Source organism: Ursus arctos, chromosome X, assembly GCF_023065955.2.
Source record: "Ursus arctos isolate Adak ecotype North America chromosome X, UrsArc2.0, whole genome shotgun sequence".
Classification (NCBI taxonomy): Eukaryota; Metazoa; Chordata; class Mammalia; order Carnivora; family Ursidae; genus Ursus; species Ursus arctos.
Genome location: NC_079873.1, coordinates 39,454,116 through 39,468,316, shown reverse-complemented (window position 1 = coordinate 39,468,316; position 14,201 = coordinate 39,454,116). Strand labels below are relative to the sequence as shown.

The window sequence follows — 14,201 nt, the reverse complement described above, 5'->3', positions numbered from 1 at the left end:
TAAGATACAGTTTTGGAAAATATCACATGAAAGTTACTCAGTGGTAAGGTTTTACTCCTATCAAGTGTTTTTTCCTCAGTGCTTAAGGGTCAGCAAACGTGCTGAGGATTGTAAAGCCCAGGGCGGGGGGAAAGGAACCCCAGGGCTATGCATCACCTGGTTTATTCTCTGAATTGAAAAGTTTCTTCAACACAAAGATAAAGGTTTCATCTCCCACCGGCAATATACACATTGGTATAAACCCAAAGCTTGGGGCGCCTGGGTGGCTGAGTCGGTTAAGCATCTACTTTTGACTCAGGTCATGATCCCAGGGTCCTGGAATGGAGCCCCATATCTGGCTCGCTGATCAGCGGGGAGTCTGCTTCTCTCTCTGCACCCCTCATGCTCTCTCTCAAACAAATACAATCTTAAAAAAAAAAAACCAAAGCTTTTGTTGGCTACAACAGGTTATATTTATAGTTTCAGTTCTCCAACATCTTAGCTAACAATGTAGTGAATCAAGAGTTAGCCATTAATGACAGAGGGAGGGGGAGATGGGGGGAGAGAGACAGAGAGCGAGGGTGGGGAGGCGGGAGGGAGGAAGGGGGAGAGAAACAATCTAAGCTATTACCTATCTTCACTACTGATTTACCCAATGACCTCTAGTAAGTACATTCCTCAAACATAATGAAAATGTTTATAATGCTCTCAGAGTCCCCCCATGACACTACAACACCCGAACTGCATTAATAGACTCACATGACTCCAAATAGAATGAATATTGTAAAGAGTGTATATTTAAGTGATGCCTGATCTAAGCCTTTTGGACTTTGTGACTTTAGATAGGATCCATTTCCTTGGCGATTTTCTTTTATTTATTTATATATTTTTAAGGGATTTTGTATTTGACAGAGAGAGAGACCACAAGTAGGGGGAGCAGCAGGCAGAGGGAGAGGGAGCAGCAGACTCCCCGCTAAGCAGGTAGCCCCGTGCAGGGCTCAATCCCACCACCCCTGCCGGGATCGTGACCTGAGCCGACTGAGCCATCCAGGCGCCCCTGCTTGGTGATTTTAAATGATGATCCTAAGGTTCTGTCTGATTAGCCTGATGAAATCATGATTTTGGGGTAGAGTCCAAAGCCCCAGAGTTCTCTCTGGTCCCTGGTATTGACATGAATCATGAATTTGTGCTTTTAAACATTCAATTCCTCCTCCTCCCCCTCGTGCTCTGTCCTTTCCCCCACCATCTGTGTTGCTTAATGAATAAGATTTTTTAAATATAAAAAGGGACATATGTAAGATTTTCTAAAACCCATATGCCAAATTAAGAAATTACCACACTGACAGCAGTTAGCAGTTTTCATAATTTAATGCAAAAGTATTGGTAAAAAGGTGACATTTGGAAAAAGACTGAGTTTATCTTGGAAAACTGGACTATATAAGACAAAATGAAAAAAAAATTAACAAAACAAGGTTAAGAGGTAATACTTCAAACAACAGCAAAATGTAGCAAATACATTTTGGGGCATTGAAATTTACACAACTGAAGGCTCCTTCATTTACTTAGGAAAATCCTGCAAAAATATTACAACTATATTTCCCTGACTGAAATGATTTTAGTCAATCCTCTTCCAATGGCATTACACATGGAATTTGGCTGAAGCACTTTTTCAATGTTTGCTTTTCCTCGCACTCACTCAGAACCAAAAGGTGTGAAAGGACACAGGCTGTGGTACTGGCTTTCAACAGGAGTTTAGAACACAGATCCATTACAATTTCATTCCCAGGAAGGTGTCAAATTCATATCCACCCCAGCAGAACTCAGAGAAAAAGCAGAGGAACCTAGTGCATACATGCGAGAAACCGTCTTCCTCATTCGGATAATTCCTCGCTGTTTCCGTTCGAACAGAACAAGGGTGTCCACCACACATGCTACGGCGTGTTCACACACGTACACAGGCGTAAGAGAAACATTTTCAAGGTGTGGCCAAAGGGGAGGCAAAATGCAGTTTTCCAAAAGGAGGAACAAAGCGAAAGCCGCGAAAGCCACGAAAGCCGCGAAAGCCACGGAACCCACGAACAAGACTGCGGGAACGAAAGCGGGGAGATTTGGAAAAGGGCTGAGTGTCCCCACGTGGGTGGAGAGCGGAGGAGCCCGGGCTGCCTAGTGCAGCAGGGCTGTTTGTTCACCAGCAAGCAGCGTTAAAAATCTAAAAATGGCCTCTTTTGTCTGAAAACTCCCACTACACTTTCCCAAACTAGAAGAAAGAGAATATTAATTTAAGGCTAAGAAGAAAAGAGAGCAGAGAACTATAGTCGGCTTCACATTTTAAAAACTGTAACATTTCCCCCTTCTTTAAATGGGAAGCAGACACATTTTATCCCCCCCCAACATGTAATTATTCTCTTCCTCCCAGAAATCAATCAAGGCTGATAGTTTGGGAACAGGGTATAAGCAACTTCTGAAAAATGGCTCCAGCCTTTTTGTTTGGGAAACTGCCTCGGATTCAAAGTTGGTACAAAGCTAAATTATAGCCATGTGTTAAACACATGCTTTCAAATTCTGTTTGACAATAAAAATCTGTTTCAAAATTAAAGCAGGTAAGAATACTTAACCTCTGTGCATTCTACTATATTTTAATTATACCTCAATAAAAATTTTATAAACATTAAAGCAGGTATACAAAAACTGTCAGCCAAACTTACTTAAGTCAAACTGATTCGAAAACAATAACACAAAAACCCTGACCTGGTACAAATCCCCCAGAATTGGTCTCACTTTGGGAAAGGCTCTGGGATCCTTCACAAACGCCTAAGCTGAGAGACTCAGGGCATTTTCCTTGGAAGTAGTACTTTTTTTGTACCTCTGTAAACACTATCCACAAGTTAGCCTTTCATGCTTGTTAGACGGGTGAAATAGTTACAAGTGCGTCCCCAACAAGCAAGTCTAGGAACAGGCACTGCACTCAGAAGCATCAGGAGTATTGACACGGTAAGGTAAGATACTGTGAGAGGAGCTCAACCTTGTGCAGAGCAAAGGAAGAGGGGAGTGAGTCTGACAGTATCTGAGATGTTGGTCCCTGCTGGTCCCTGGTCTCTCCCGGAAGTGGGTTTCCAGATACCAGTGGAGTTCGAAACTGCCTACAGACAGGGGCTCTGGGAGTCACGTGCTGTAGCTTCAAAAGATAAGTAGTTTTAGTGTCTGGTAATCATGGTCTCTTGCAAATCCCCGAAGGACGCAAGGACTTGTAGTACGTATGTGCATCAGTGTGTTAATGTGACTGGAGAGCTGTCCCCAAGTATTTACTGAGCAAGTACTCTAGGCCCAGCTGTTCTCAACAGCCTCTGGCAGGAAAACTTCCGGATAATCAGCAATTCTTATGATGTGCTTGTGAAAACTAGACTTGAAATTGTTTCAAAAACTGCAAGCCAATTTACTGTGGAAACGTTTTATTCTTTTCACTACAATTCCTCCTAACATATGCTAGAATTCTTTTGGTGTGGGGGTTTTCCCCAGTGTGTGGGGCAAAGGCAAAGATTAAGCTCTTCTGGGAGGTTGCTGATCACCTCTGCATGGAACTGTGGGAGAGGGGGTGCGTCTTGCTTTTGCCGCGGCAATCCCGTCGCGAGTCACGGGGAGGGTTTTCCCTGTCGGAGCTAACTCTCCTTACCCTGACTTTCTCTTTATTCCCATCACTTTCTGCCTCTGAATCACTCGGCTCCAAGTCTGGGCAATACCCATCGTTTTCCTGATAGGGAGCTCTCCCTGCAGACCGCCTGACAAGCTGCTTGCCCCAGAGCTGCTCCTTGGGGATAGTATTCTTGGTTGGCTTTGCGCAGCACTGGAGGTCCTCTGTGGTCCTCACCCACCTGTTGGTGGCCTCCTTAAAGGACCTGCTAAAGTGTTCCACGGTAGATTTTCTAAAGGTGCCCCCCTGACTGGCCAAGTGGGAGCTGAGCGTGGAGCCCTGGTCAGAGAACGTCTCACTCGAGCTGTCTCTTTGGGTGACGTCTCCGGACCAGCTGCCCTCCAGGCCGTTGGATCTGGCGAGCTTGGAGGGAGGCTGACTTTTCCCGTTCCCAATAGAAGACTGTCCATGCAGGGCAGCCTGAAGGACCAGAGGCTTTCCCAGCGACTGCCCGCGATAGAACTCTGGAGAGGGAGCTCTCCACGCAGGGCTGGGATCCTTCGCTTCGCTCCTGGGATGGCTGAGACTGGCCAGCAAACGGCGGTGGTTCTTGCTCTCGAGTGGATGTCTCAGGTAGGCTTTCGTTCGCACCTCTAGTGACTGCGGAGGCACCTGCAGGCTCCTTACGCTGTGAGCAGGGGCGCTGCTGGCGGGAGACAGGGGTCCGTGACCAGTCTCTGCGGAGCTGTTTCGGCAGTCTTCTGGAGCTGATTTGGGCATTTTTAACTTTAAGGTAATTCTTGGTGGTGGGTAAAACAATGAGTTTTCTAGTGCATTTGTCGAAGGAAGTCCTGAGAGCAAAAAGAAAGATTCATTCTAACAACCGACTGAAACCACGGCGCGCGTGCTTACTACGGCACAGTGAGCTCACGCACCCGCCCTTCCAAGTGTCTGACGAGCCCCCGTTTCTGCCGTGGGTGTGCATCACGGTACAGAAGCTGCAGTGAGCTGAGCTAGAGGGGGGCGGGGGTACCACAGGCGGCAAAGTCGGCGACGCCACTGTTCACTGTGTGACGCTCAGCCTCTTCCCCTCTGCTCTCCCAGTCCGTGGAGGGATCCCAGAGACGGGTGTGCCACCTCCTCTAGCCCCATCTCTGCCCCCTCCATTTCTGAGAAGAATGTCACTAGCCGGGGTTTAGAACGGGGTCTGCCTAGCTGTGTGTGCGTGTGCGCGTGTGTGTGTGAGTACCGTACAGCACTTGGGATGTGTCTTAAGAAGACATTTCAGACTCTACCTTCCAATCTCTTCTGCCCTTCCTAAAGCAAGTCAGATATAAACCCCCAAGGATATAGCATGGGCTTCGATGGACGAAGAGTAGGCTTTAAAGAAGAGTGTTTTAACCTGGCAATAGCAGGAATGGTAGTGGGTGGTTCCCGTGTATTTTACGTCCTGAACCTAAAACAATCTCCTGACGATGAATGGCCATCACGGCGGGGGTGGGGGGGGGGGTTGGGGGGTGGGCAGGTTCTGTAGCAGCAAGGCCAGCAGAAAACAGTCACAACATTCTTACCCATGGCCTGCTACGGGCTTGGCCTAGGGAGTACTGGCAATCAGGTACCTGGTTACGTCATCCTAGGATCATATTTGGAACAGATCTTCCTTTCTCTGTTACTTTGAGTGCTCTGAGATTAAAAAAAAAGCCCTACCGAACACCTCCTCCTTGCATAGGGACTTGATCTTTGCCCATGGGAGGACAACCAGTGGGTGCCTAGGCGACATGTGTTCCCTGTGGGTGCACGGCGAATACGGACAGCTCCCATCCCCACCAGGGATGGCCACCTGCTGATAGCACAAGCAGGTCTGGGGCTGGGTCCCACCAGTCAGAAGCCACGTGGTCTGGGGGCCAATCCCCTTGGCACGCAGGGGCCCTCCCTGCCGTCCTTCGGTTCTCCCTGTCCTGTCTGTTCCAGTCTTTGTGGCTGAGCAGCCCTGCTCCCCCTGCTATAGCATTCTGCTGTGACCCACGACACTTACAAATACCCCAGAGCCTTTGATGCCTACCTGACACCTCATTTCGGGATATCTCTCTTACCCTAAGGACCCTGGGGGGCCCTTAGATGAAGCTAGAGTCTGTGCACTCTGCGTAGTGACTCCTGGTTGCCCAGGCTCTGCCACCAACCTCTGTATCAAATGAGGTACAGGGAGGTTACAAATGTCACCGAACATGACTGTCATTGCAGCCACACTCCCCATGCTCAGGGCACTGTAATTATGCTCACCCGTCTCTCTCACCAAGTGGGCAGCATAATACCCTACAGGCAGGGATTCTGTCTTGCTGACTGCTCTACTCTCTGGCTCAGTCCTTAGTCCACAGTAGGTACTCAACAAATATTAGTAAATAAGAGACAGAACCCAGATCGCCTAACTACTGGCTAAGGGTTTGTTTTCACAAACTATTGTTAAGATGGAATTAAATGTTTTCTGGAAACTAGGATTAGATGCTATCCTACTGATTTCTCCATGAATCTGATGGTTACAGAATAATTTCATGGCTTTAACTAGTGGCCCTTGATATCTGTCTCACACCTGGATCATCTGCCCTAGACCTGCAAGCCCCCCAACCCCACCTTGGGATTTCTTGCTTCATGAGTTGACAGTGAAAAGGGCCATATTGTATCAGGGCTGGACTAGAGCAAATGAGATATTTGAAAAGAATTTTAAAACATTTTTAAGTAAAACAATTGACATAAAATTCAAATTGTTAAAATAGGATGTAACCAGAGTCTATATTAGGACATCTTTAATATAAGGTTACCTGCAGCAATTTCCTGGTTAACAAGCTGGACTTGCAAACCGAAGATCTGTTCCTGTATTTTGTTCTGTGATAGTTTCAGCTTCTCTCGCCTGCTTATCATGTAGCACAGATTTCGGACCTGAAAGCCCAGCCCACAGCAAACAGAGATTTTTGTCATGTTACGTAAACCTGACACTTATAAATTGTTCAGCTAAAATGAAGACGACTAAAATCAAGCCGGGAACGGGGGTGGGCGAGGAGAGGAAACAGAACAAAAAGCTGCGAGAGGCCACTCTACAGGAACTCACGTAGCACGGTCAGTCAGGGCACCATGGTCCCCACATCAATCAGCAACACAAGCAAAACACCCCTAAGCCACCTGCGGAAACCTACTCTCCCGGTGGGGCGACGGGCTCAGTGCTCATCTGCACAGCCCAGCTGGGAAGGCCCAGTGATGACTTAACATTCTGGCCTCCCCTTTAGAGACCCGCATAAAACAATGGCGACGCTGCATCCAGTACAATCTTCAAATGAGTGCTGGACCAGCAGGATAAAGGTCTGCTGGGAACACTGAAAGTGGCTTTTTTGCTCACGCTTCCAGCTCAGCCAAATCTCCACAGTCACAAGGGTGCGACCCTCATGCTCCCATACTCCCCACCCCACCCAGACAAATCACCCCATCTTTCTGTGGCCCAGTTCACTGGTCTGTAAATAGGGCTAACGACAGTACTTTCTTCCCAGGCATGCTAGGGTTAAGGGAGTTAATATTTATGAAATGCTTAGAACAGTGTTGCCACATAGTAAGTGCTATAGATGTGTGAGTTAAATTTTACAAAGTGAGCCAAATCGCTTCCCTTCCAAATTCTGGTAGCAGAGAGAAAAACAAGCCATCTCTATAATTATACTTGATTATAAAATTTTCTAGGGTAAACACAGGGCCTAACTTATCTTTGAATAAGTGAGTTAAACTGAATTATCTGGTGTAGAGTACTCAACCAGAGGCGATTTTGACCCCCCAAGAGGCATTTGGTGATCCGGAACCATTTTTGGTTGTCACAACTGGGTATGTTGCGGGCGGGTATTTGCTACTGGGTAGAGGCCAGGGACGCTGCTAAACATCTTACAGCATCCTCCCGCAACAAAGCACAGTCCCCTACAAGAACGACCCAGCCAGAATGTCAGTAGTGCCGAGCCTGAGAAACTCGGATCGAGTTCCTTCCTCAACAAAATTCATTCTCTCCTCAGTCCATAGTGTCATGTGTCAGTAAAATATAGCTGAGCCAATTTAGGCTCAGCAGTGAATAAAAAGTAAACCAAATGAGAATTTATTGCAGATTTAAGGGTCATACAGCAGTTAAGTGAGGGCTCTCCAATTCCCTTGAAAGTGCTTGTCAAAAATTTAAACAGAGTCTAATGTTTGGGGCCACAGTGCGGTCAGCAGACGAGCAAGGACACAGAAGCCCGCACTATACGTGAGCTGACCTTTAGAAACCCACAAACAAACCGGAAGCAGGGCCACCGTTCCTCTGCAGGCCGAGCCTGAACAGCAGCCACCGGCGAGCAGCTTACCCTCTCTAGGTCTTGCCGGAGGTGCATGAACATTCTCATGCGAGTGTGAATACTCTCCTCTTTTGGCTGCACCAGGCCATTCTCTTCGTCCTGCTTCGGAGGAAATAACGGCTTATTGAAGTTACTTTTCCGCTTCAGTTTCCAGTAGTTATAGATAAAGTCCACGGCTAGCGTGGGCATCCCCAGCTCTGTGGCCACATCTTCCACACGGACCAGGGAATAGAACTCCTCCTCCAGCTCCCGAAGCTTCTGTGCCCGCAGGCTGGTCTTCTCACTTTTGGCCTGGCTCTGCTCTGCAGCCCTGTGCAGGGGGTACTCAGGCTCTCCGAGTTTCTGCCTGTTTTGGCTGTGCTTGAGGCAGTATGACTTGAACTTCACTTCATCCCCCTCATCTAGGATGGTCTTCATCTCTAGGCTGTGCTCAAAGGCACAGGTGACATGGAAGGCAGTGATGCAGCTTTTCACAGAGCACTGTAGGCAGAAAAGGTGCGGTAAGGCAGCAGGGCTGGCGGGGGAGGGAGACCCTATATCCCTGGGCTCCGATTGAGAGCTCACAGGAAGCAAAGGAAAGGCAGGGAGAAACCTGGTCCTAAATTGGCCATGACAGATGCTTTACAACTAACCCAGGAAATCTACTTGTATAGAAAACAGAAAGAACAGAGGCAAAAAAAAAAAAAAAAAAAAATCAACCTCCCCTTTAAGATTTTAGCTCAAGCACTAAGTTTTTCTGAAAAGTCTTCCTTGACCCCTCTGAAGAGTCATGCTGTATCTTCTCTGTGTCCCCCACATCCCCTTATTATGTGCTTTTATCTGCAGTTACAGTAAATGTCAAATCCCTGACTAGAGCTCTTAAACACAGAAGCTGTGTCATTCATTTTGCATCGCCATCAACTTTTGAACAAGCAGGTGCTCAAGAAATGCTTCTAAAAAAAAAAGAAATGCTTCTAAATAAACAAAAGAAAAAACAAAGTCAGTATTTATTGTCAGAGCATCTACTCGTTCTAAAAAGGCCTCCGGATCTCCAATATCTAAGTAGCCTAACTTCTTAAGATTGTTCTTATAAAGGGCTGCTGTCCAACATGGTAGCCAACTAGACACAAGTAGCTATTTAAACTTAAATTGATTAAAATGATATACAATTAAAAATTCAATTCCTCAGTCACACTAGCCACATTTCAACCATACTGGACAGCCCAGATTTCTATCACTGCAGGAAGTTCTATGGGTAATTAGGGCTACAGACCACCTGAGACTGAGTTTATAATATCCCGCCATTCACAGATGCAGCACGTTCGCTAAGTGGCGCGCGCCGAGGACTGCGCGCGCAGGGCGCCGGAGTAGGGAGAACCCGGGCCAGGACCGCCGTGCCGCTGTGCTTCACTTAGGCCCAGTTACCATTTGTTCTGCTTACAGTGCTACAGCTTTCCCTCCAAAGGCTTTAAAGGCATGGGTGTGTGTATATGCTTACACAGAGGAGGGACAGAAAGCAATGGGGGATTTGTTTCTTAAAAACAGTGGGACTTCCCATGGTGAAAGCCAAGTCTCAGCTCTTTCGGAAGCCAGCGTCTGGACGGCAGACTGCTCAATTACCTGTATGTTTGGTTTTTGGATAACTACAAATAGGGAATGACCTTGGATATGATTAAAGACAAAAAAATGCAAACCCTGACAGGTCTCCTTATAATAGATTGAGAAATTCAACACCTAAGATAATACTGGCAACCATCAAAGCTTTAATGGGGACAGATTCCATTTCGGCTAATTTTACAGGATAAAGAATTTCAGAGATGAAATACAATTCTAAGATCATCTTACCCAGCCCCACATTTATTACCGCTTGTCCTTCCCTCTAGAGTACCTGATGTTCTGCCTCCACTGCCGTGCCCCCCTCAACTCCTTCCACTTTTCATGTAAGTGATACTGTAGTCACTTGAACTGCATTCCTGAGACAGCCCACCCCAGCTCTGGACAGCTCCACTGGAAAAGTTTGTTACTTTACACTGAAATCTGTATCCTCAAAATGTCCACGTATTTGAAAAACCTCATGAAAACGAGGATAATGAAAGCCAAAAATGTACTTTTATTTGGGCACCTTTTGTTATCACTCGGCTAAGAAACTAGCCAGTCATTTAGAGAACACATAGCAAAAGGCATTCCTTAGCAAAGGATTGAAAGTGTTGGGCATAGTACTCTTTCGCTGTTCAGTAACTGATAAAAATATGGGCAGAGAAAGCGAAAGGACTCTTTCCTATTCAAGGGGATGAATGTGTGACATGAAACTACGGCTGATAGGAAGCTGGGATGGGGCGCCTGGGTGGCTCAGTCGTTAAGCGTGTGCCTTCGGCTCAGGGCGTGATCCTGGAGTTCCAGGATCGAGCCCCACGTCAGGCTCCTCCGCTGGGAGCCTGCTTCTTCCTCTCCCACTCCCCCTGCTTGTGTTCCCTCTCTCGCTGGCTGTCTCTCTCTCTCTGTCAAATAAATAAATAAAAAATCTAAAAAAAAAAAAAGGAAGCTAGGGATGCCCGGCGGGGGGCAGGGGGGCCTCAGTCGGTTAAGGGTCTGCCTTCGGGTCAGGTCATGATCTCCGGGTCCTGGGATCGAGCCCCGCGTCGGGCTCCTTGCTCAGCTGGGAGTCTGCTTCTCCCTCTCCCTCTGCCTCCTCCCTCCGCTCATGCTCTGTCTCTCTCTCAAATAAATAAATGAAATCTTAAGAAAAGGAAGGTAAAAACAGACCATCTCAGGTGAAATTTATAGACATATGTAGAGACATAACTATAAATTACTCAAAATAAAAGACAATACATGAATAAAAATTGTGTACTTAGATGAAAAATGGAATGGCCTTAGGAAACTCTGCCAAAAAATCCATCCAGTCGCAAAAAAAGGTCATTCTATGATATTTACAGCTGAAGGTCTATATATATTTTGGTGGTAAAGGAGAAATGCCAACCAAGTTTGGTGGCAATCAAATACCTATTTACTTTTTTCCAAAAACATATACTTGGAACATTCTATTAAACAAAATGCCTTTATATACATCTCCTTTATTTCTACTGTAACCACTTAAGGTGACAGAGGAGGTATTATGATGCCCATTAAAATAACAGATTTATTGAGATACAGTTTATGGGCCATAAAAGTCACCAATTTTAAGTATACATTTCCATGGCTTTAGCATGTTTACAGAGTTTTGCAACCATCACCACTACATAATTCTAGTACATTTTCATCACCCCAAAAAAGAAATCTCATGCCTACCTGTAGTCACTTCCTGTTTCCAACCCCGGCCCCAAGCAACCACTAATCTAACTGTGTGTTTCACTAGATGTGCCTGTCCTGGACATCTCATACAGGAGGAATCGTACAGCATGTGGCATTTTGTCTGTTTTTGTTTTCACTTAGCATGTTCTCAAGGTCCAACCATGTTGTAGCATGTGTCAGAATTTCATTCTTCTAAAAATGTGGCCAAATTATGTTCCATCGTATGGACATACCACATTTGTTTACCCATTCATCGCCTGATGGACATCTGAGTTGTTTCCACGTTTTGGCTATTATGAGGAATGCTGCTGTGAGTATTTGTGTACAAGTTTTTGTGTGGACATATGTTTTCATTTCTCTTTGGTAAGGTGCATTAAAGGATGAACCTTGCCCAAAGAAATGTTTGGCCCTGTGCCCCCAGCTCCTAAGAGGTAACCTCTAAGCCTCTGGAATGTCCTGACTGATAAGAGGGTCTTAGTTTATCTGGGGTCCTTGGCCATGTCAGATAATCTACACCAACAATGTGATTTATGGTGGAGGCTTTGGGCCACATGGGATCAGTCTGACCTCTGGAGGGACTGGAGACTCCAGTTAGCCATGCGGGTGGTCAACTGTGTCTAAGTCACCAACTCCTGATAAAATCTCTGAATAAAATCTCTCCTGGACCCTGCCCTATGTGCCTCTCCCCTTTGCTGTTTTTAATCTGCATCCTGTTACTGTAATAAACGAGAACCATGAGTACAGTGGCTTCTCTGAGTTCTGTGAGTCATTCTAGTGAATTATTGAACCCGAGGGTGGTCCTGGACACCTCTCAAACTGCACGTAGATACTGAAGTGGAATTGCTGGGTCCTATGGTGATTCTACGTCTAACCTGTTGAGGAATCGCCAAACTGGTTTCCACAGTGGCCGCGTGTTTTACATTTCCACCAGCAAAGCACAAGGGTTCCGATTTCTCCACATTCTTGCCAATAATTGTTATTGCCTGCCTTTTCGATTATCAGCACCCTAGTGAGTATGAAGTGGTATTTCTGTGGTTTATTTATTTTTAAAGGGGGGGGGAGAATAATTTTCTACATATTCTTCAGAAATTATAGGAAAGAAATGAGCTACGAGATATTTTGTCATCCCCCAAAGAAAATAGTGTGTCCTCCTCAAAAGGGGATGACCCCTGCCTGGAACAGCAACGGCCTGGCACATATGTCCTCGGCAGCTCCCGTCCTGCTGCAGGTCAGTGCCCATTTGGTTGTCTTTAATCCCAAATAATCTGCAAACAGACAGCTGGGTGGTATCATAGCAATTTTCTCAAACCTTTGTCACCGAAACCATGTCATAAATGGTTCAAGCCAGCCTACAAAACCTACTGCAGCCATTGTATACCTGAACTCCAGCACCCACAGTGGCCACCAGCCCTTCTGACCTCTTATCCCTCAGGGTCTGCAAGGTTGGAGGGCAGATGTCACTTCACTGTCATTTAACTTTTCCCATGTTTATATGTGGCCTCCTTTAGTAGACTATAAACTCCTGAAGGCAGGGACCAGAAATGCCTTAGAACCACAACAATTTGTACGGACACAATTTGGAATACATGAAAAAATATTAAGTATAGTCACTGAGTAGGCATACTTGCATTTCCCCACTTGCTGAAGATTTTCATTTGTTTTTAAGAAGTTCACTTTTCTCATAATCAAACTCCTATTAGCCTAACAGTAAACTCATGGCAGCCCACTGATTTATCCTGACTTCATTCCACTTGCATGTGATTTCAAACATGACCACATCCCTCTACTGTCAAAAGGGACACTTATCTAGCACCAAGTGTTTGATGATTCTACTCAGTTTGGCTGGATGAGTGTTACAGCTTTCCATCAGCAAAGTCCAACTGACTCCAAGGAATAATAATATGAATAATTAAAAACAAGTACAACTACTATTACCACTAATATTTACTGAATATTTACTCAATGTTAGGCACTGTGCTAAGCTCTTTACCACATTTATTAAGTAGGTACTATTATCATCTCCATTTATAGATAGGGAAACTGAGGCACAGCTATGGTAGGTAACTTCCTTAAGATGGTATAAAAAGCAAGGACGTGGAACCAGGATTTGAACCCCAGGAGTCTGGCTCCAAAGGTCGTATTCTTTTTTTTTTAAGTGTATTTGTGTATTCAATCAATCGATCAATCAATCAATTAATCAATCTCTACACCCAATATGGGGCTTGAACTCCCGACCCTGAGATGTAGAGTTGCATGCTCTTCCAACCGAGCCACCCAGGCACCCTCAAAGGTCATACTCTTAACCACTGTTCTTTCTTTTCAGGGAAAACCTAAAGCCTCTGGACCTAGGTTGAATGGGGCCTGAACATAAGACATATAAGGACCCTACAGGAATTCTGGAAAGCCAGCAGTTAGAGGGACTGTGGCCAAAGTTTAGGCAAAATCCAGAGCTGTCTGGGGCATCTCATTTGAATCTAGTCTTTATGACCTGGTTCAGGATTATTGTACGACTTCATGCTCAGGAGAAGGTTCTAGCTCCCAGATACGGAAGCTGTAGACGTTGGCTATATTTAGACCCCAAACGCACTAGTGCTGGATTCTATCCTTCCCTGGTGAATGTTCCCAAATCAAAAGAGGACAGATACATGGACTCCCACTGCTGGGAAACAGGAAGAATAAACACAATTCACAGATAGTTAAGAGATCCATAAAGAGTTAAACAAAACAAAATACCCCAAATACATTACTAATCACAAAGACTTAAAATAAACCTCCCAAGAACAATGATGCTAATAAAACTTGACCCCTACTGAGTTACTATATTTGTTTACTATGTTTTTGATTCACATACAGGGAACAAGACATCAAATTACTAATGAGTTTGGAATTAACTTTCCTTAGTGGTGGTTTAAAAGGAAGAAAAAGGTTTTGGTCTGTTTTCCCACAGGAAAACTAGGTATCAACCATGG

The 14,201-nt window shown here is 45.5% G+C and overlaps 1 protein-coding gene across 3 annotated transcripts in view; it reads right to left on the bottom strand.

Annotated features, from left to right (window-relative positions):
* Positions 1 to 1,328: 1,328 nt before the first annotated feature.
* The window catches only part of JADE3 (jade family PHD finger 3), a 131,614-nt gene continuing 118,741 nt past the window's right edge, over positions 1,329 to 14,201 (bottom strand). For all 3 annotated transcript variants that reach the window (XM_057311042.1, XM_026513459.4, XM_057311047.1), the window contains exons 9-11: positions 7,972 to 8,442; positions 6,424 to 6,541; positions 1,329 to 4,458 (exon numbers count right to left, since the gene is read on the bottom strand). In XM_057311042.1, the coding sequence (XP_057167025.1) occupies positions 3,542 to 4,458; positions 6,424 to 6,541; positions 7,972 to 8,442 (1,506 nt within the window). In that variant the 3' untranslated portion in view covers positions 1,329 to 3,541. The remainder of the gene's footprint in view (positions 4,459 to 6,423; positions 6,542 to 7,971; positions 8,443 to 14,201) is intronic.